Genomic DNA, 22,616 nt, shown 5'->3' with positions numbered 1-22,616 from the left:
TGATTTCAACTGCCTCAGTAATAAGACTAGTGCTATACAGCCAGCATAATATGCTGCTACAAGAGAACTGGTTTGGAAGGAACCACTGAACAGCTGTGCCCATTGGTCAGTGGAGATCAGAACATTGCAAGGAGAATACACTGTGTCTTTAGAGAGAAGCATTCAAACCAATGAGGCTCCTACTTCTATCATCCCCTAGTGACCTGAAGAAGAGCTCTGTGTATCTCAAAAGCTTGTTTCTTTCACCAACAGACATTGGTCCAATAAAAAATATACTATACCACCCACCTTGTCTCTCTCAAACCCTGGGACCAACATGGCTGCAACAACACTGCAAACATCACACCCTAATGGTAATCCCTGAAGTATCACTGACAGTAATTGACTGCCCAGAGGGTACATACTGTGATAAGACCAAGGCAAGTACAAGAAAACAGTTTGGAAGAAAACTTTCAATTGCACGTGAAAGATGCATAAATAGGTAAGGGAAAAAATACATTGCCTTAAGGATTAGAGGGTGTTGAATGTAAATAATCTGGGAAGTGTTTTTGGATCCTTTGGGAATGAAGGAGGTGACATAAATGTAAAACACCATCAAGAAACTCTCACCTCTCTAAAAGTTTGTTCAAAATTCCGAAGCTGTACACACTGCTCAAGCTTTTGTTGATGTTTAGCCCAAAATTCATCAAAGGCAATCTCTGTTTCATCTAATTGAGCCAGAAGCCTAAAAGAAAGTTCAGGATTAAAGTGATGGCTACAGTTTAAGAGACAATAGCATATTTTAGTGGACAACTCAAAGCTTCCCTTTAAGTAAATCTTTTTCTAAGCAATCAGATGTACTATTGTTAGCAGTACAGTAGCCAGTGTTCCTATACTACTAGGTAGCTTTTCCTCATTTCTGATATTGCATGTAAGTGGTTTCTTGAATAATATTGATGTAAAACAGAAATCCACCATGAATGTTAGCATTTATGGAAAACTGACAGCAATGGCTAGATCTAGATGCGGCACATACCCACATCTAAGTTCTGGTTTGTGATACCCTTTATACTTCTCTCTCCTGTGCAGAGACGATCAATCTGCAGTTTACAAGTGTGATAAATAAGAACTTGTTCCACTTGTAATTTGACAGGTTTGAACCCAAATGTTTTATGCCTATTTTACTGTTCAACCTACCTATGTATATAGACGTGAATATTGCACTTAGCACTATGGTATCTGAGTACTTATCCTCACAATGTACATTTCTGTAATTAGGGTATAACAATATGGCATCAGGTCAGGACTGAGGTGTATTTTGCCTCACTTATAGCATCACAAAAATTCACCAGAATTTTGAAAAAAAAAAAGATTTTAAAGCATTTAGGAGTTGGATGAATTAAAAAATTAAAATTAATTCAGAAGAGGAGTTTATATGGACTCTGTAGTTCACTCCAGGTTTCCTCTGATATCACAGCTACGTGGGACATTTTGGATAAACTACTCAAAACAATGAACAGATGGCTTGTAGGTAACTAATTGCAGTGATGGGAGAAATGAAGTTGCTTCTGCCAAACTCTGTTAGTTGGAATGCCAAGCTCTTCAAAATGAAAATGGAAAATGTTGGAACTAAAGCAAATATATAGGAACACAAAATGACACACAGAAACAACTTAAAATATCATCCTGGGGAAATTATTTCTGTTTTTATAATACTGTTCAAATTTGTATCTCTGTGTTGTGGTCATATAAGGGCTTACAATTTGGCAGTAAATTAAGACAAAACACAGAGGAAAAGCCTTAATATCTAATACTTAACTCTACTGGTTTGATTCTATTTTTTATATCAGGCACCTAGCAATTGCTTAAAAAATGTTTAAGCCCATGTAAAAAGGCCAGCGTTACACCAAAAGCTCTGCCCTCACTCATGCATAAAAGGTACTCCTGGTGGAATTCTGAATCAAAAAATTTAAAATTCTGTGCACAATATTTTAAAATTCTGCAAAATTCTGAAAATTTTATTTGTCAAAACAACACTACATGATCATGCCAGTTTCAATTACTTTTAGGGCTGTCAAGCGTTAAAAAATTAAACATAATTAATTGCCCTGTTAAATAGAATACATTTATTTAAATATTTTTGGATGTTTACTACACTTTCAAATATATTTATTTCAATTACAAACACAGAATATGAAGTGTATAGTGCTCACTTTATATTTATTTTTGATTACAAGTATTTGCACCGTAAAAAAAAAAAAGTATTTCAATTCACCTAATAAATGTCCTGTAGTGCATTCTCTTTATCATGAAAGTTGAACTTACAAATGTAGAATTATGTACAAAAAACTGCGTTAAAAATAAAACAATGTAAAATTTTAGAGCCTGCAAGTCCACCCAGTCCTACTTCTCGTTAAGCCAATTGCTCAGACAAACAAATTTGTTTACATTTGCAGGAGATAATGCTGCCCACTTCTTGTTTACAATGTCACCTGAAAGTGAGAAGAATTATTCTCATGGTACTGTTGTAGCCAGCGCCACAAGATATTTATGTGTCAGATGCGCTAAAGATTCATATGTCCCTTCATGCTTCAGCCACCATTCCAGGGGACGTGCATCCATGCTGATGACAGATTCTGTTCAATAACCATCCAAAGCAGTGAGGACCAATGCATGTTCATTTTCATTTTCTGAGTCAGATGCCACCTGCAGAAGGTTGATTCTCTTTTTTGGTAGTTCGGATTCTGTAGTTTCTGCATTGGAGTGTTGCTTTTTTAAGACATCTGAAAGCATGCTTCACTCCTCCCGATTTTGGAAGGCACTTCAGATTCGTAAAGCTTGGGTTGAGTGCTGTAGCTATCTTTAGAAATCTCACATGGGTACCTTGTTTGCGTTTTGTCAAATCTGCAGTGAAAGTGTTCTTAAAATGAACAGCATGTGCTGGGTCATCATCCGAGACTGCTATAACATGAAATATATGGCAGAATGTAGGTAAAATAGAGCAGGGGACATACATTTCTCCTCCGAGTTCAGCCACAAATTTAATTAACGCATTGCTTTTTTAATGAGCATTGCCTTTTTAATGAGCATTACACATTCAGCATGGAAGCATGTCCTCTGGAATGGTGGTCGAAGCATGAAGGCGCATACGAATGTTTAGCATATCTGGCACGTAAATACCTTGCAATTCCGGGTACACAAGTGCCATGCAAATGCCTGTTCTCACTTTCTGGTGATATTGTAAATAAGAAGAGGGCAGCATTATCTATTGTAAATGTAAACAAACTTGTTTGTCTTCGTGATTTGTTTTTGAATGCAATTATGAAACCAAAAAAAAGAAATCTGCATTTGTAAGTTGCACTCTCATGACAAAGAGATTGCACTACAGTACTGATATGAGATGAACTGAAAAATACTATTTCTTTTGTTTATCATTTTTACAGTGCAAATATTTGTAATAAAAATAACTACACTTTGATTTCAATTACAACATAGAATATAATATATATGAAAATGTAGAAAAACATCCAAAATATGAATACATTTCAACTGGCATTCTATTGTTTAACAGTGCGATTAAACCTGCCATTAATCGAGATTAAGGTTTTTTTTAATTGCAATTAATTTTTTTGATTAATCAACAGCCCTAATTATTTTGGTAATTTTTTTCAAAATACCTGTCAGCAGGTATGTCTGTAACAATACATCAGAGGGGTAGCCGTGTTAGTCTGGATCTGTAAAAGCAACAAAGAATCCTGTGGCACCTTATAGACTAACAGACGTTTTGCAAGATGCATCTGAAGAAGTGGGTATTCACCCACGAAAGCTCATGCTGCAAAACGTCTGTTAGTCTATAAGGTGCCACAGGATTCTTTGTTGCTGTAACAATACAGACACACAAAAAATTCCCCCAGAAGTAGAGAGCTAAAGAAACCCCCTATGAAAACCCTGTTCCTGTTTCTCTGCCCCTCCCCATCCCTCTCCCAGAGCCCAGCCAGAACATCAGACACCAGGACTCCTCCCACCCTAGAACCCAGATTACACCCCCCAGAGCCCAGATGTGGCTCCCCCCCCAGCCCAGATATCCACCCTCCCCCCAGAGCCCAGCCAGGGCCCCCCTTTTCCCAGATACCCACACCCACTCCCCACCAAAGCCCAGCCCACACACCCGCCCTCCTACTCCCCAGAACCCAGCTGGGCCCCACCCCGCCTAGACACCCTCTACTCCTCAGAGCCCAGGGAGAAACAGCCTGATGCTGGGACCCAGACTTTATGGAGTTTCCTGCACACTTCAGTCTCTGTTCCTCAGGGTGTGCTGGGAACTGCAGCTGATGGGAACCCTCTAGCTCCCTCTCCCCCTGGCAGTGTCTTCTATGTGCACGCTGGGCTCTGCTGGATCCAGTGGCCCCCAGAAGCACTGCAGCCCATTTCTGTGGGAGAAAGGAAATTCTGCGCACGCAACATTAAATTCTGCAAAATTCTGCATTGTGCGGTGGCACAGAATTCCCCCAGAGGTAATTAAGGGAAAAGAACTCTCTCCATTTCAATCACCTTCTCAGACAAGATCTGAGAAATTCATAGTGTGCTCTATGTACCCCAAGGTCAGCTAAGTTGGCCTCTTAAGCCCAAAGGGTGAGAGTTCCAGAGTCATGAGCCCTCCATTGAGACCATCTTGCCTCCAAGCCAGTTGTCAGCTGGATAGTCCCTGCCAATCTCAACTGTCAGGTATGAGTGTGAGGAGACAGGAAGTCTAAACTAACCAGGAATCAAATAAAGTTCTTAATGGTCAAAACCTACACACTGAATTGCCAGTCACAGTAGATTACAGAACAATGTTATGTGCCATGCATCACACATTATTAAACGAGGAACCGCCACATTCTGTTCTGCATTAGCTGAAGTTTCTGGGTGGCCTTTTAATTTATCCCAAGCAGACCACATTGCACCACTCAATCTAGAGCAACAGCTCTCAAACTTTTCCAGTCTACTGTACTCCTTTCAGGAGTCTGATTTGTCTTGCGTACCGCCAGGTTTCACCTCACTTAAAAAGTACTTGCTTACAAAATCAGACATAAAAATACAAAAAAAGTGTCACAGCCACACTGTTACTTAAAAATTGCTGACTTTCTCATTTTTACTACACCTCTACCTCGATATAACGCTGTCCTCATGAGCCAAAAAATCATACCGCGTTATAGGTGAAACCACGTTATATTGAACTTGCTTTGATCCACCGGAGTGTGCAGCCCCGCCCCCCCGGGGCACTGCATTACCACGTTATATCCGAATTCGTGTTATATCAGGTCGCGTTATATCTGGGTAGAAGTGTATATAATTATAAAATAAACCAATTGGAATAAAAATACTGTACTTACATTTCAGTGTATAGTATATAGAGCAGTATAAACAAGTCATTATCAGGATGAAATTTTAGTTTGTACTGACTTCTCTACTGCTTTTTATGTAGCCTGTTGCATAACCAGGGAAATATCTAGATTAGTTGATGTATCCCCTGGAAGACTTTTGCGAACCCCTGGGGTACACGTACCCTTGGTTGAGAACCACTGATTTAGAGGTACCAAGAACATTAATGTTTCTGATAAAGTCTGTATCTGAAAGACTACAACCTTCTATCTGATGATGAAGGAAGAAAAGCACTCTCTGCTAGTTGCTATATGGACATGCAGAAACAGCTGTTGACCTAACACGACTCCTAAGTTCTTGGTCATAAAAGGTGAATAAACCCAAAAGAAGATCTCCCTCTTACTGCTTCCCCCAAAACAATATCCCCCATCTTAGCTGGACTGAGTTTCAGCCAGCCATCTCTCAAACAAGTAGCCATCTTCTTCAGACAGTGGGACAGTGATCAACTGCATCATCTGAACCAGATGAAATGGAGATACAGAGCAGAGTGTCATCAGTATATTGATGGCACTGAAACCCAAACTGAATCCTTATCTCCCTCGCATGCAGACTGAGCAACAAAAGAGACAAAATAGAACCCTGCAGCACTTTGCTCAACAGAGGATTTGGAGCAGACGAGCTACTGCCCACTAACACCTTCTAAATATTTACCACCTTGAATCACTTAGCAAACTGGCAAACTACATGTATAAAAATTAAATACTAGAAAATAAAAGAAATGTGTAAAATATAAACTAATGCACACTCCATATTTCATTCACCTCACCTTTCCACAGTGGTTTGATTGTCAAGTTGATCTTGGTTGAGTTTGTAGTCAGGGTTCTCAGCAACTGGCTTTCTATTACTTTCAAGGATATCATGTCCCTGTTTTAAAGCTAACCTCAAATCCTCCTGCAGAAAACAAAAAACATGTTTTAGAGGTCTTACTAAAGAAATCTTGCCAAGCACCATAGATAAAGTGTTCTTTATAGGAAGAATAGCGAGAACAATTTAATAAAGTAATCTGGCTAAGCAGCAGTTCTGCAGAAAAGGACCTGGGGATTATAGTGGATGAGAAGCTGGATATGAGTCAGCAGTGTGCACTTGTTTCCAAGAAGGCTAACGGCATATTGGGCTGCATTAGTAGGAGCACTGTCAGCAGATCGAGGGAAGTGATTATTCCCTCTATTCGGCACTGGTGAAGCCACATCTGGAGTACTGTGTCCAGTTTTGGGCCCTCCACTACAGAAAAGATGTGGACAAACGTCAGATCAACAGAGCCAGACGTGTACCCAGAAGCCTCCTACTGGAAGACAAACCCAAGAAAGAAACCAACAGGACTCCACTGGCCATCACATACAGTCCCCAGCTAAAACCCCTACAACGCATCATCAGGGATCTACAACCCATCCTGGACAATGATCCCACACTTTCACAGGCCTTGGGTGGCAGACCAGTCCTCACCCACAGACAACCTGCCAACCTGAAACATATTCTCACCAGCAACTGCACACCGCACCATAGTAACTCTAGCTCAGGAACCAATCCATGCAACAAACCTCGATGCCAACTCTGCCGACATATCTACACCAGCAACACCATCACAGGACCAAACCAGATCAGCCACAACATCACCGGTTCATTCACCTGCACTTCCACCAATGTAATATATGCCATCATATGCCAGCAATGCCCCTCTGCTATGTACATCGGGCAAACTGGACAGTCTCTAAGGAAAAGGATAAATGGACACAAATCAGACATTAGGAATGGCAATATACAAAAACCTGTAGGAGAACACTTCAACCTCCCTGGCCACACTATAGCAGATCTTAAGGTGGCCATCCTACAGCAAAAAAACTTTAGGACCAGACTTCAAAGAGAAACTGCTGAGCTCCAGTTCATCTGCAAATTTGACACCATCAGCTCAGGACTAAACAAAGACTGTGAATGGCTTGCCAATTACAGAACCAGTTTCTCCTCCCTTGGTTTTCACACTTCAACTGCTAGAACAGGGCTTCATCCTCCCTGATTGATCTGACCTCGTTATCTCTAGCTTGCTTCTTGCTTGCTTATATATACCTGCCCCAGGAAATTTCCACCACTTGCATCCGAAGAAGTGGGTATTCACCCACGAAAGCTCATGCTGCAAAACGTCTGTTAGTCTATAAGGTGCCACAGGATTCTTTGCTCCGTTTTGGTTCAAGTTATTGATGTTTAAAAAAAATGTTATCGGGGTTGTCCATTCATAATCAGAATTTCATATTGTGATAGACCCAGGCCAGTTGGGTACAGCAGAATAGCAGAAGGCAGATATACTGGCCAATGGATTAACATTTTTCTGTTCCCTGACTGACCAGAGCAGGGGCTGCTCCAGGCTAATGAGAACACCTGACTCTAATTAACCTGTAAAGAGTCAGGTGAGGCCATTCAGTTAATGTGACCACCTGACTCTAATTAAGGCCCTGCTGATACTATAAAAAGGGCTCACTCCAGTCAGGCAGAGGAGAGCCAGGGAGCCAGAGGAGAGGAAGCGTGGCTGAAGGGCTGGTTACTGAAGACACCCTAAAACCATCGTTAAAGGAGCCCTAAGGTAAGGGTGAAGAGGGGAGAAGCAGGAGAGCTGTGGGGAAGTGGCCCAGAGAAATGTAGCAACTCTGGCAGTGAAAGGTTGGCTGCTAACAACTGTTACCCTTAGGGTCCCTGGGCTGGAACCCGGAGTAGAGGGCGGGCCCGGGTTCCTCCCAACCCACCACTACAGGAACAGCTCCTGGGAGGGGAAGTCAGGTCCCTGTCAGGACAGGAGGCTGAACAGAGACTGTGGGAGTTCTCTCACCAACCTCCTCGCAGGCCTATGATGAAAAGGGCTCAGTAGACTGTAACCCTGGCCCTAGAGAGAGAAGGGCTACGTGGAGGGTCACAGTGAGCCATTGAGGCTAAGCATAAACCGCCTAGAAGCGCAGGACCCACAGGAGCAAGGTCAGAGCTCTGCCACAATATATATGTGCACACATTACGACAAATAAAAAAATGAAAATCTAAACATTCCCATTACTACATCTTTGGTTGTACAGCAATTTCCATTACAGAAACATATCATAATTTGTATGTGCTATATCTTCTTAGCCTCCAGGATTATTTTTGCAAGGAATAAAGATCCTTATTAAACTTCAAATATAGCCAGACAGCTTTAAGAAGATTTCAAACGTCTCACATTCTTAATATTATCTAAATATTTTCAAAAGCTCTCCAATTTTTCTATTGTATTTTTATTGCTAGTTATAATGAAAATAATGTGCTAACTAAAAGCAGGGGTACTTTCATACGACACACCTACCTTCATTTTGTCCTTCTTTTCACTATGTGCTGCAAGAAGGGAGCTGGTTGATTGTACATCATTTGGTAGTTCTGTTTCAGCCAATTCGGTCCCAAAGGACTGAAGCATTTGAGCTGTTTGCTTAACCATTAGGGCGAAACTTTCTATGGCCTTTTGGAATATATAAAACCATTAAAGACATTTCATCTTCTGAACACCCCACCCCACCAAATAGTAAAATGCAAACTTTAGACTACAACAAAAAGTTTGGCTTAAAAAAAAGTTTGTTTTAAATAATATTTTGCTAGAAAGAGTTGTAAATAAAACACCTTCACCATTAGCTTCTTTACTGCATATTTTCTCTATGCTTACATCAGATGCATTCTCCACACACTTTTATAACCTGGAGTCATTTTTTAACTTGAGCTTTTCCCCTCTCTTGTAACAATACCCAGCCCCTGCCCCCCAGCCTCCAAACAATATTCCTTTGCTCCAAAACCCTAAGAAAACCACTCCCAAAGTTATTACTTATGTTATTTCTTTAAGATAATTAAGTTCCACTGAGATAATCTCCTCACTCAGTTGATGTCAGCTTGCATTAATTATAATGTGTTTTATAACTGACAGAGTACAACTCAGAAGGGCCCACTAAACTGCGAAAAATAAAAACAACTAAGGCTTACAGTGCGGTGAGAGAGCCATCTGTTATGACAATAATCCAGAGTGCCACCAAGGTCTTCTGTTAGCTGTGTTTTGTCAATATAACCATGCAATTCTGTTACTGAGCCCAGCATTATGATCTGCAACCATAAAGGAGTAGAATTAATATAACCAAATAAATGACAAGACTCATATTAGGAATTTTTGGGCAAATCCTGCAGTCTTTACTCAGGCCACTGAAATCAAGGGAAGAAGCATAGGGTGGATTTGTTCCCTTTGAGGATACAAAGCACACCAACTCAATAGTAGTTTATGCTGGAAGATGTTACAAATGTAATGACTGCAGACATAACCACCAGCATTTTATTCAGGTTGAACAGTACGCGTTAAGTAAGGCATATGTACTGTACAACGTACAATCTTTGCTTTTGGCACACTACATATGGCTATTTTCTGAAAGCTATGGTATTTGGTTAATTCACGTCACACCAAGGACATCATAGGCATGTGGCTTAACTTGAGTGGAAAGGGAGAGACACAAATTACAACATGCAACTGGAGTTTTGAATGTTTGCTTTAGTTCCCAATTATAATCCAGTTTTTGACTTTGAGGAAGATGTCCCCCTAGTTAGGGTAAAAAGAGTCATTATCTATACAAAAGAAAGAGGTGTTTAAGAAAGTCATCAGCCATATGACAAATTGTCAAGTGATACTATATTATGGGCCAGACGTAAAAAATCCAGGCTCCACTTTTCAGGAAAATATTATTGTGAGTGCAAATTTTCACCCACAATTTCAATGGCTATAAACTGATGTAGCTTAGACAGCTTTGATATCTACTTTATGATTGCATTCAGGTACTTGGACATTTAAGTAACATTAATTGTTCCCACAAATAATCATGGGCGAGAAAACAATGGAGGCTGGGTTGAAAAATCAGACGCTGTAGCTGTGTATCATTAAAAATTAAATTACATATACGGTGTTTTAGTTAGGAGGAACAGGAGTGTTAGCAAACAAATATTAAGCAATATGAGTTTGAAAACAGCTGAGAATGAAATCATCCTCCTGCTGCTCAATGATGTAAACATACAAGATCTGCCACTACACAATAGATATAAATGAACAAAATAGTTTTTTAAAAGTACACACACTATATTTTACATAACAAAGCTGTACATTTATAAATGTTATTAACTCTAGGGTTTAGCTAAGTGCTTGATATTAGATTACTCATTTTATGTTTACTCACATGTTAAAATACTCTTATTTGTCTAAAAAGACTCCCTGGGAACAAAATACCAACATGGAACAGCATAGACAAATTGTTAAAGTAACATGTAAGCATTTCTTTTCCATTTGCTAATGTGCACATTGTCCAGATTAAGTACCTTAACAGATCACTGCTAGTATAGTTGAGGCACAGAAATACTTACAGGTACCTTCATTTTAAATTCATCTCTGTTGAATTTGAAAGCGAGGTCTGAGAGAGTTCGGTGGATAAATCCTGTTGGGCGCAGAACAAGGACCAGCTGCAGGTTTCCTGGGAAAGATGCCTGTAAGTATCATTAAACAGGTGTGTCCCATTAATTTCTGTATTCCTGGGTTCTATAAATGTATCTTTAGACCAGGGGTCGGCAACCTTTCAGAAGTGGTGTGCCGAGTCTTCATTTATTCACTCTAATTTACACAGTAATACATTTTAACGTTTTTAGAAGATCTTTCTATAAGTCTATAATATATAACTAAACCATTGTTGTATGTAAAGTAAATAAGATTTTTAAAGTGTTTAAGAATCTTCATTTAAAATTAAATTAAAATGCTGAGTCCCCCGGACCGGTGGCCAGGGCCCGGGCAGTGTGAGTGTCACTGAAAATCAGTTCGCGTGCCGCCTTTGGCATGCGTGCCATAGGTTGCCTACCCCTGCTTTAGACTATATGAAACCCATGCTAAACCATGTCCTGACTGTACCGAAGGCCTACATAAATGCTTCACTGAATAAAAACTCATCAAGGCCTGTAATCAGAACATTTTAAAACCCGCTCATCTATTTTTCACCTTGGACTGTGAAGTGTTTGGATGATGAATTATACTGTCCAGAGCAATTATTACGGCTATGTAGTTGAAATAAATGTTATAGTTCAAGGACAGTAGATTGACAAAAAGGAGGCTTATTAAAACTTACAGGTGTAGTTCTTTTACAGTTATCTTTTTCCATTGCCATTTGAATGCATCATGATTATCTTTTCTGGTCTGTTTGTATACCTTGCCTATTGCTAGCCATGTGAACTATTACCACCATAATTGACTCTCTCAGGCATTAGCTTAAAAGAGACCACCACAGCCAGTCTATCTGAAACAATGCTATCAAGATAAGTTTTGTCCCCTACTGCTTAGACTAAGTCACTCCACACTCAAAACTGCCCAGTAGTTTCCCCTCTCCTTCTGCATTAAGTGTAAGCTTTGTACAACTCTACTTTTGCCTACATAATCTCCACTTGCCTCCATTTCTCCTATCTGTACACTCCCTTTCCCAGTTGTAAATGGCACTCCGCATAGCAGGGAAGGCATCAGTCGGGAGGTAGTAGTTGAAGGAATATGTAAATCTTTCTATGTGAAGTGGTAACATTAGAGAACTGCTATTGTAAACATGCTGGATGGGTGCCTGCTGTTCCTCTTTATCTGAGCTCATATCATCACTAGCTAGGTAACCGCACTCTTTTTATGCCTTTTTCAGAAAGTCCTGGTGACTTGCAGAGACAAGGACATGACATAAGACATTCCTAAAACACATTTTAACTTCGCGAACTAGCCAACTTTAGAACGAGCAAAGACAAAAGGACAGAAAAAACCCACATCACTCCACTCCAGCAGCATATTTGTTATAAAGCCCACTGTATAGTAAGCAGACATAACAAACCACACAGTACTTTCTTAATAGTGCTCCATGCCAACTTATTAAGAAGATAAACCATGGATTAATTTAATGTGTGGTTACTATGGGTTAATGTTCATTTATTGTACGTCAAATTTTTCACAATGTAAGAGAGAGAGGAGGAAAAATATAGAACAATTTTACTTAAAAAGTTAACATTTTATATTCAGGACACAGCTATGGATTTCCAGGTCAGGAAATAAGAAAATTGGTAGAAAGAGTCCTACAATATGCAGGAAAAAAATTACTGTACATTCTTTTTCATACGACACTACCAAATCCTTGGCCATCCAGGCTGCTATTATTCATGCTGTGATGGTACCCACAACATGGTATGTCTTCTCCACACACACACATTAAGACAGAGTCTCTGTCCCAAACAGCTCACAACTTAGGACTTCACTGTTATCACTATGGTGCCCGCTGTGGCCATTTGGAACATCACACCAGCACCATGGACAGACCTTGGAGCAAGGGACTAAAAGCACACCCCTCTACCGACTGAATCGCCATTAGCTATTAGCAGTAAAGGAACTGACACAGTGGAACAGTTTGAATGCCACCCAGTAGATGGCAATGGTACACAGACATATCAATCAATTCAGTGCAATACCAGTAAACAGCAGCATCACATATTAACATCCTTACAGGCAGTATTAATCCATGAAGTGAGTCATTCCAGGAATAATGTTAACCTCCCATAGATAGGTTGGATATTTGTAGGATAGCCAGGCATGTGAAAGAAAGACCTTGTATCTTCCTCTGCTGTCCATCACTAAGTGTCAGAAGAAGGTTCCTGAAACTTTTTCAGTTCAACATTTCCATCAGTTCCGTCATTTAAGAAGATAAATTTTGCTGGAACCACGTCTCTTTCTGGCAATTGATGCAGTGAAATTACTGCAGCCAAGATGTGATGTCACTATCAGAGCACTAATGGAAGGTAAACATTGCCCAAAAAAAGTCAGCATTCACAATATATAAACGTTTGACCTCAGAGGATCTAAATATTCACATCCATGTGCAACTGATGTAAACTTCCTCCACATACAGTATATTCCATGACCAGAACCCCTTCAGTGTGCAGGTGACTGAAACCATTTTGTATGTGTACATATTATTTACAATGGTGTTAAGAAATATTTGTGTAATAGTAGTAATCATTTATATAGTGACTCTCCTACAATGCTTCCCAAACTATATACTACATCTACCTCCACTGAAATGTAGCCACCTGTGGAGTGGAAGACAGCAGCCAGCTATTCTTATTATTTAAATTATGGTTCAAAGGCCCCAATCAGAATTGCTGGCCCATTATGTGCGGTGCTGTACAAATACATAGGAAGACAGTTCCTACCCTGAAAACGTACAAGCTAATATGAAATAAGATGAAACAAAGAAGTCTTATAAACTACAGGAAGGAAGGAGGACAAGGGCAATGAACATAAGATTATGTGGCTAAACAGAGTTCTAGCTGAGCAACAGCTAACCTATCTTCTACCCATAGTTATAAATAAAAATAAAATTAGCTATTACCTGCTGAACAACCTAGTCATCACTGATATGTTGTGGATATTACAACATAAGTGGGTCTGATGGAGGGATTTGAATGAAGAGAGCATAGTGACCTTACAGATTTGTTCAGGGCATAAAACTTTGCACATCGATGATAGGAGAGGACATTCTGGCATGTGACAACTCTTACAAAAAGTGCCATAGAACATTTAGCGCCTGCACAAAATGGACAGGAACTCGGTTTTCAAGGTCTCATTTGAAGCACAATAAAATGCATGGTACTCAGTTTATCTGTCTTGTATGTCTGAAAGCTGACTCAACCTGCTAAGAATTTAACTAGCAATTCCAGGGAGCGTAGGTTTCCCAAACCTAGGGCCTGACCCCATCCCATTGTGCTTCCATTCAGGTCAATGGCAAAGCTCCCTTTGAGTTCAGTGGGAGCAGAATCAGACCCAAAGTCAACTGGAGTTTTACTACTGACTTCAGTAGAAGCAGTATTGGCTCCTGATGCCTAACCACTAACGAAACCTCAGCAGCAGTAAAACAAGTTAATATACAGAATGTCCAAGAATTTACTATATGTGCTTCTCAACATCACAGAAGGCAATGCGGTATTCCGACTGTATGATATTCATTTTTGTGGTGCTCGAGCAGAATGCTACAAACCATGAAATGAGGTTGCACTGAATAGTATTTCAAACAGTTGAATTAGGTACTTAATGTTCTGTAACTAATGTACATTGTTACTAATAGTCTCTTTACTTAACCCACACTACAGTGGCCTTCTCATAGAAAAAGGGTGTTGTTGTTTTTTATTAGATGGTTTTATTGATCCAAGTGATGTTTCTTGAAGGTAGGGCAGCAACTCCTCACTTAAAGTCGTCCCAGTTAACACTGTTACATTGCTAATCAATTAGAGAACATGATCATTTAAAGTTGTGCAATACTCTCTTATAACGTTGTTTGGCAGCTGCCTGCTTTGTCCACTGCTTGCAGAAAGAGTAGCCCATTGGAGCTAGCTGGTGGGGGCTTGGAACCAGGGTGGACCGGCAGTCCCCCTGTCAGCTCCCCTAAGATCCCTGTGTGGCAGCCGCCTAGCAGGCTATCAATTGCCGGGCAGTTCAGCTGTCCCTCCCCCGACTGCCATGTGCTGCTCCTGCCCTCGGCCTTGGAAATGCTCCCAGGAGCCTCCTGCTTGCTGTACAAGGGGGAAGGGAAGAGGAGGACTAATGTCAGGGTGTCCCTTTCCCCCCGCTCCTGCCCCCCTGCCTACCTCATCTCCATAGAACAGGGAGGAGACATGACAGGGCTCAGGACAGAAGGAGCTAGCTGGCAGCAGGGGCTCTCTCAACTTGCTGATTTACTTTAAAAGGCAGTGTATTTAGAGCGGGGTCAGAATACTTAAAGGGGCAATGTGCATCTCTCTCTCTCTCTCTCTCTCTCTCTCACACACACACACACACGAGTCTCTGTCTACCATGCTGTCTCCCCTCCCTCCATTTGTGCTGCTTTGTAGAGTGTGAGGCTACATTAACAACAATGTGTTAACCCTTGAGGGCTCAGCCAAGTGCTAGTTCCTCATTTAGCAGTAAGACATTCCCTGGGAAATATCCCACCCTCTGACTCCACCACTTCAACCAAGCGTCACAATCACCATTGCTGTGTATGGTATTAAATTGTTTGTTTAAAACTTATACTGTATTTATATAATATAGTCTTTTGTCTGGTGAAAAACATTTCCCCAGAACCTGACCCCCACCCCCCACATTTACATTAATTCTTATGGGGAAATTGGATTTGCTTAACATTGTTTTGCTTAAAGTCACATTTTTCAGGAACATAATTACAAAGTTAAGCGAGGAGTTACCGGTTTCAGTGTACATGGGAATCTGCAATTTCTTGCAAGGTATTCTCACACTTATTACCCACAGCTATCAATAAGGAAAAAGAAAAAGAAACCCTAAATAACCAGGAATAATTTCCACAAATAGTATCTTCCAAGTCTAAAATCTTTAATTAACCTGTTTAACATTTTCCCCTAAAACATTATTTCAGGAAGTATACTCTGCAGCCCTTTTAGAGGGACACAATTCAGTTTAGGATCAAAATTCAGGGTTTGTAATTTCTGATTTGATTTTATTTCATTAAATTAAAAATAATTCATAGTGAGAACAGTTATTGTTTTTAAAGTTTCACAACAGTGCAGGGAATGTTTAACCATTATGCTGGTAGAGAAGAACCAAAAGTCGAAAGTACCTACAAACATAAATAGCAATGACCAGCCTAATTTTATTGTCCAAGCAGAGTGAAATTCCCAAAGTAAACAAATAGCATAACACGATGAAAAGAAAGATACCTATTTTACATTATTTCTTTTTAATAATCTGTTCTGTATGAAGTTAACATTATAAAATACCTATGAGGAAGAGCTCTGTGTGTAGCTTGAATGCTTGTCTCTCTCGCCAACAGAAGCTGGTCCAATAAAAGATATTACCTTACTCTATGACTAAATCATGACAGAATCTCTTTAATCTCTTACGTTTAACATTCTCACAGTGGCTCCTCACTTCTGACTAGGATGGCAACGCTGTGCAAGACTCCTTCTCCAAAATCCATGTTTGTGCTCTACATTGTGTAGGCTAACACAGACGTTTCTGAGTGGCTCTTATTTTGTGGTATGTCTGCTTACACAGCAGCTAGAACCATAGCTCCCAGCAGAGGTGGACACACTCGTGCTAGCAGAGCTTGAGCTAACATGCTAAAAATAGCAGTGTAGACATTGTGGCTTGTGCTTTCAAGCTTGGGGGTCAGATGGGCTCCAGCCCAAGCTGCAATGTCCATACTGCTATTATTAGCATTCTAGCTCGAGCCTCGCTAGTGTGGGTCTGTCTAACAGAGCAGGAAGGCTCGCTCCCAGCTGCAATATTGATGTACCCCTAGAGGCTACAATAAAACAGCTTATACTGGCCTAGAAGAATCCAGAATCCATTCCATGATTTACATTCTCTCCTATTACCACAGTAAACAGCTGCTACATCACTGGACCAGCCCACTCCCTGTAGTATTTATATGCACAGTGAAGCCAAAAAGAAGGTTTTGAAGGAAAATCATACTGAAAAAGATGCCAACTTTCTTGATAAGTAAAAGATGAAGGGAATCTCCTCTTGTATGTCTGAGTCAGTGTTGCTAGATCCTGCCACAGTTATGAAGCTGTTAAAAAAAGTGGCAATTTGTAACACTGAATCAATACAAACAAGTTAGATACACTCGCAGAATGTGTACACACACGTGTTAAAGCTCAATTATACAGAGGTCTCATGAGGCCCACACGCCACCTTCGGATAACCTTGATGGTCATCAGTTTTTCAGATTATGCAAAATCCTTTAAAAAAAATCATACTTCTGGCTGAAATGTTCATCATCTTTGATGGTCAGAAATAACCCCTAAGATGACTAGAAGTGAAAGAGAGCAGAGAAAAAAAATACTCTCTGCGGTTGTTTGACAGCACTTTGTACAGAGACAGATTAACTGTTAGCCTTGTATAGTTAGGTGGGTCCCAATCTTGCAAGCAGATTCCATGCAGGTGGCTGGGGTGGGCCCTTATGGAGTCCACTGGCTTCAATGGTGGGGGTCATCCACATGGAGCACTGGAGACTTAGTTAGTTTCAGCTTGTGTGTGTGTATGAGCTTTTCATATAGCAAAGGAGAGAAAAAATAAATATAAAAAAAATTGCAAAACCACACAAACTGGCTGAGGGATTCAGTGGTCAACATAGCCCCTGATACTACTTTTAGTCCCACTGGATAATCTATTCCATTTGTTCATTTAAACACACACACACACACACCTCCATCTCCCTACCTTATTGTGTATCTATAGATTCCTGGCTTTGACACCATCCATGTCCAGTCCAATGGAGAACAGCAAGGCCTTTCTGGTTTGGGGAATTTTTTTTTCTTTTTTTTACATTCAGTACACCCACTAAATCAGAGCTTTCCAGTAAATGAAGATAAGTTATGTTCCCAGGAACTGTACCGTGCTTTCTATTGTCCTCTGAGTGTCCCAGACCTGGAGCACTGAAGACCTGCTAGCTGGCTGAATGAAAGAGGAGCAGCCCACTTACTGCCTTCCCCAAGGCTTCTGTTAAGTGCTGGGAAGTAGGCTGCTCCTCTCCAGCTGGCCAGACTTGCAGAAGCCACCTTTGAGCTGCTCCCTTCCTCTTAAGTGACGGGAAGCTTCCCACTATGCTCCAGTTTGTGGAAAGCTAAAGTACCTACAAACAAAAATCAAATCCAGCTATGTTTAAAGCAGTATTTAAAGTGGATAAATTTATATATAATCTTAATGATAGCTTGGAAAGTTATTGAAATGCAAGCTTCCTATGGCACCAAAACTCAGCCTAGGATTAAGAAACTCTTGTGGAGGGTTGATAAAGAAGCATTCTATGCTTCATTACTATGCTGGATACTAAGATGATGAGCTACTGTAGAATGGGTACAGTAAACATCACCCGGGAAGAGCAGAATTTCCACTTTCTATAGCTGACAGGTTCACAGTTCATCAATCCATGTTTTCCCCAAGGAACTACAGTACAACTTGATCTGCTGCCCAAGAGCTCAGAAAGCCTCAGGCTGCCACTGCTTTTCTTTGGTCTACTCTGACTGACAATTGGCTAATCCAAAAGACAGGTTTTAAGACTTCCCACTTTTCAACTGAATAAATAACTGCATTCAGAGATGACATCTGACAAGTATGTGAACCATCAACATGAGAGAGGGCTAGAAACTGACTAGCATCACACATTTCACATGACAAGGTCAGACCCATATTTTAGTTATTTAAAATATTTGGACTAGAATGAGTAGTCGTGAAATCTCATTTTATGTACAGTACCTCAATATATCTACATTTCCCTGTAATAACCCAAAATGTTATGCAATTTCAGTCCTTCTACATTCACTTGTATGTAGCAAGTCAGAAGACCTATGCCAGAATTCCTGTATATAAAGCAGCAAGCAGGTACTTCTGTTGAAACTACATTAACAGTGTAAATTGCCAGAATCACCCAACATGGTTTAATGGCAGATTCCTGCACAAGATGAGCTCTCTTATATGGGCTTATTGTTGGGAAGTTTGAGTTAGATGAGCTTAGAGGAATATCTTTAATTTGAAATTCTAGTCAGTTTAAAAAACATAATTAAAAGTAGTTCTAGGCATCAGGTCTGTCCTCAAGTTTCCCTGATAATGTTTGTAGCTTTACAACCCCATTTAAGAAGTATTTTTGTCTCTTCTTTTTTTGTGTTAAAAACCCATGTAATATAAGAGAAAACTGACTGACTATATCAGGGAAATAGTGAAAATGTCTCTACACAAAATGCTGTTAAATTCACAATGTAAACAAACAAAAATAAATAATAATTACACTTCTCTCAATTATCAGAGGGGTAGCCGTGTTAGTCTGGATCTGTAAAAGCAGCAAAGAATCCTGTGGCACCTTATAGACTAACAGACGTTTTGCAGCATGAGCTTTCGTGGGTGAATACCCTTGCATCCGAAGAAGTGAGTATTCACCCACGAAAGCTCATGCTGCAAAACATCTGTTAGTCTATAAGGTGCCACAGGATTCTTTGCTGCTTTTACTTCTCTCAATGTACCTAACAAATTTTTGTATCTTATCTTTAAAAAACCCTAAGTTTTACACAATCAGAAATATCTCAACAGATACAAAACAATACACAGACAGAAAATGAACATAATGGTATTCTTCACTGCTGACAATCACTGCCACTCCTAAGATACCACAATGCCTATAAAATATCAGCTGCCGAATGGAGAGGAGCTGGTTTAAACTCAATCCATGCAAGCCCAAAGTGATGGTGGTTGGTTGGGGGGGACATGCTTTGAAGAACTAGCTGAAACACTTTCCCTCAACTCCCAGTCCCATGAAGTCATACAGCCCCCACTCATCAAAATGGTTCAACAGGACGAGTCCTGTTTGACTCATCACTAAGCTTGTATGACTATGTAACACCAGTTACTAAAAACATCATCTTTTATCTCCAGCTCAGTAGGAAATTTCACTCCCTCTGGGCCAGGCCTTGGCCACAGAGATTAATATCTAGATTATTATAATTCACTGTATCCAAAGCTGACTGTAAAAACAATGCAAAGGCTCTAGATAGTACAAAATGTGACTGCCAGGTTCGTCCATGGGTTTTTAGGCTGTGGTCAGCACATCAGATCCATGCTCTAGTCCAGGGATTGGGAATGTTTGGCACATGGCTTGCCAGGCTAAGCCCCCTGGCGGGCCAGGATGGTTTGTTTACCTGCCACGTCCACAGGTTCAGACAACCGCGGCACCCACTGGCCGCGGTTCGCCGTCCCAGGCCAATGGGGGCTGCAGGAAGCAGCGTGGGCCGAGGGATGTGCTGGCCACCACTTCCTGCAGTCCCCATTGGCTGAACCTGCGGACGCGGCAGGTAAACAAACCAGCCCGGCCTGCCAGGGTGCTTACCCTGGCGGGACGCGTGCCAAAGGTTGCCGATCCCTGCTCTAGTCCCTTCACTGGTCACCAGTCCACTTCTGCTGCCAGTTTAAGGCCTGGGTCCTAATCTTCAAATTAATTAATGGATCAAGCCCCAGTTACATGGGAGACTGCGCTATGAACCACTAAGAGAGCTGCACTCCTACAGGACAATGCAGCTCACAAAGCCCAATATGAAAGGCATAAGAAGTGGATACAAAGCATTCTTAGTCAAGGGGAACCAGACATGGAACAAACTTCCAGAGCAGATTAGATGAATCCAGAGTCTGGTCACCTTTAGGAAATGCTGCAAAGCGTTACTATTTGATAACACCTTTCTATCATAAAGAGAGGGCACACACATCAGTCACTCCCCTCCACCCCATCAAACAACAAAAATTAAAAAAAAAAACCCTACCGCAAGTTATATTCTTATAAACTGAAGGCGAGCCAGAGACACTGAGAAGTCCATCAGGGACTTCACCGCTGCTAACAGACTTTTGGAGGAAGACACCTCAGATATGCGGCTTATAGATGGCAGTATAAAACCCTAAAATACGATAGGAAAAGAGAGATCCACTTTTCAACTCTGGTGTGAGGGCCCGTCTTTTCTGAGATTCATTGATAATCTCTTCTCTCAGCACTGACTATCCAGGGGTGTTACATAAAACTCCACAGGTGAAATATTTTGCTCCTAATTGAATCCCCAGTCAGAAGTCTTGCCTTGTTTGCACAATCTTATCCAACTGCTCAGGTTTTGAGAGCAGGATAGTTAAACAGGGCTGTGATGGGGGTGTTCACTCCACGCTACCCTGAAGGGGTTAAGGTGGCTCAGAAGGAGCTAATCAACCCAGTAGGCTTCACCTGGGGAGAGATTTAGGCTTGACTGACAAGCCCTAACTGGAGGTGGATCCCATTTGGACAGAAGTAGGAGAGGGCTTGTGTAAAGCCATGAAATGAGAGCAGAAGGGGGCTGTAGGGGGAGGTCTGCAGTCACTCTGTGGGCCTAGTGAAGAGAAAAGGAGGACACCCAGAAATGGAGCAGAAGCCCTGGCATCCTGACCTTGAGGGAAGGGTTTACCTAGAGGGGTGGTGTAGAAGAAAGCTTGTGGAGGGTGGAGTAGGAAGAGGCCCCAGGGAAACAGGAGCAAAGGTTGAGATGGTGCAGACCTTGGCTGCTGATAGTAGGGTCCCTGGGTTGGAACCTAGACTACCAGGTGAGCCCAGGTTCTCCTACCAGCCACTAGGAAAGTCGCCTATTCATGTCATGGCACCCAGACAGCTAGTCCAGGAAGACTGTTACCTCGGAAGGGAGAACTGTATAATGACCTGGCCAGAGGGCCAAGCCATGAAAAGGAAGCACTGTGACTCAGAGCAAGAGGGGGCTGAGGTACAAGCTGAGAGAATAATGGGCAGAGCTAATTCCCAGATGCACCCATGAGATGATGCCTGAGCAGGAAGCGTGCCCCATTACAAATTGATGGATAATGGGGGCACGAAGGTCGCCTCAACACAAGGGGAGTGTGAAGGCCTGTAGCAGGAAAAGGACAGGGAAAGGAAACTATGTAGCCCACTATGTATGGAGGCCTTCTTTGCAGAGGGCAGATATACTCTCTTGAGCTGGGCCCCAGAGTTGAGGCTTCCACTGAAGGTGGCTGACAGACAAAGTAGGGCCTTGATCCTCTCTATGTAGGTGGTCATAAACATACAGCTAAGGGTAACATAAAATCCCTCCTGAGCAGATATACTGAATCTTTATCTGCAAGGGGTTAAGAAGCTCAAATAACCTGGCCGGAACCTGACCAAAAGGGCCAGTAAGGAAAGAAGATACTTTCAAATCTGGGGGGAAGGTTTTGTTTGTGCTCTCTTTGTTTGTTCCCTCTCTGGACGGAGAGCGAGACCAGTCAACAAAAACATTTCCTGAAAACATACCTGAAATGAGCATCTAAGATTACAGAAATTGTAAGTAAGGGCAAGGAAATGCGTTAGATTATCTTTTGTTTTAGCTTGTGAATTTTCCCTATGCTAAGAGGGAGTTTTATTCCTGTTTTTTGTAACTTTGAGGCTAAGCCTGGAGTGGAATCCTGTGTGTTTTAAATCTTTTTATTATCCTGTAAAGTTACCTTCCATCCTGATTTTTTCAGGTGTGATTCTTTTCCCTTTTTTTATTTAAATAAAATTATTCTTTTAAGAACTTAATTGATTTTCAGTGTCCTAAAAACCCAGGGGTTTGGTCTGTGTTCACATTGTAACCAACTGGTTAGTATATTATTCTCAAGCCTCCCC

At 41.1% G+C, this 22,616-nt stretch overlaps 1 protein-coding gene across 19 annotated transcripts in view; it reads right to left on the bottom strand.

Annotated features, from left to right (window-relative positions):
- MCF2L (MCF.2 cell line derived transforming sequence like) overlaps window positions 1-22,616 on the bottom strand; it is a 251,774-nt gene that overhangs the window by 31,902 nt on the left and 197,256 nt on the right. For 18 of the 19 annotated variants that reach the window (XR_005596398.1, XM_039531149.1, XM_039531141.1 and 15 more), the window contains 5 exons: window positions 10,795-10,914; window positions 9,382-9,498; window positions 8,720-8,869; window positions 6,170-6,294; window positions 610-724 (listed from right to left, as the gene is read on the bottom strand). Coding sequence is in view for 18 of the 19 variants with exons in the window: in XM_039531149.1 (XP_039387083.1) it covers window positions 610-724; window positions 6,170-6,294; window positions 8,720-8,869; window positions 9,382-9,498; window positions 10,795-10,914 (627 nt within the window). In the remaining variant the exon portion in view is untranslated. The remainder of the gene's footprint in view (window positions 1-609; window positions 725-6,169; window positions 6,295-8,719; window positions 8,870-9,381; window positions 9,499-10,794; window positions 10,915-22,616) is intronic. The other variant, XM_039531159.1, reaches the window with a different exon arrangement.

Source organism: Mauremys reevesii, linkage group 1 (genome assembly GCF_016161935.1).
Source record: "Mauremys reevesii isolate NIE-2019 linkage group 1, ASM1616193v1, whole genome shotgun sequence".
Classification (NCBI taxonomy): Eukaryota; Metazoa; Chordata; order Testudines; family Geoemydidae; genus Mauremys; species Mauremys reevesii.
The sequence above is the reverse complement of the archived record's forward strand: the minus strand, read 5'-3'. Positions and strand labels throughout refer to the sequence as shown.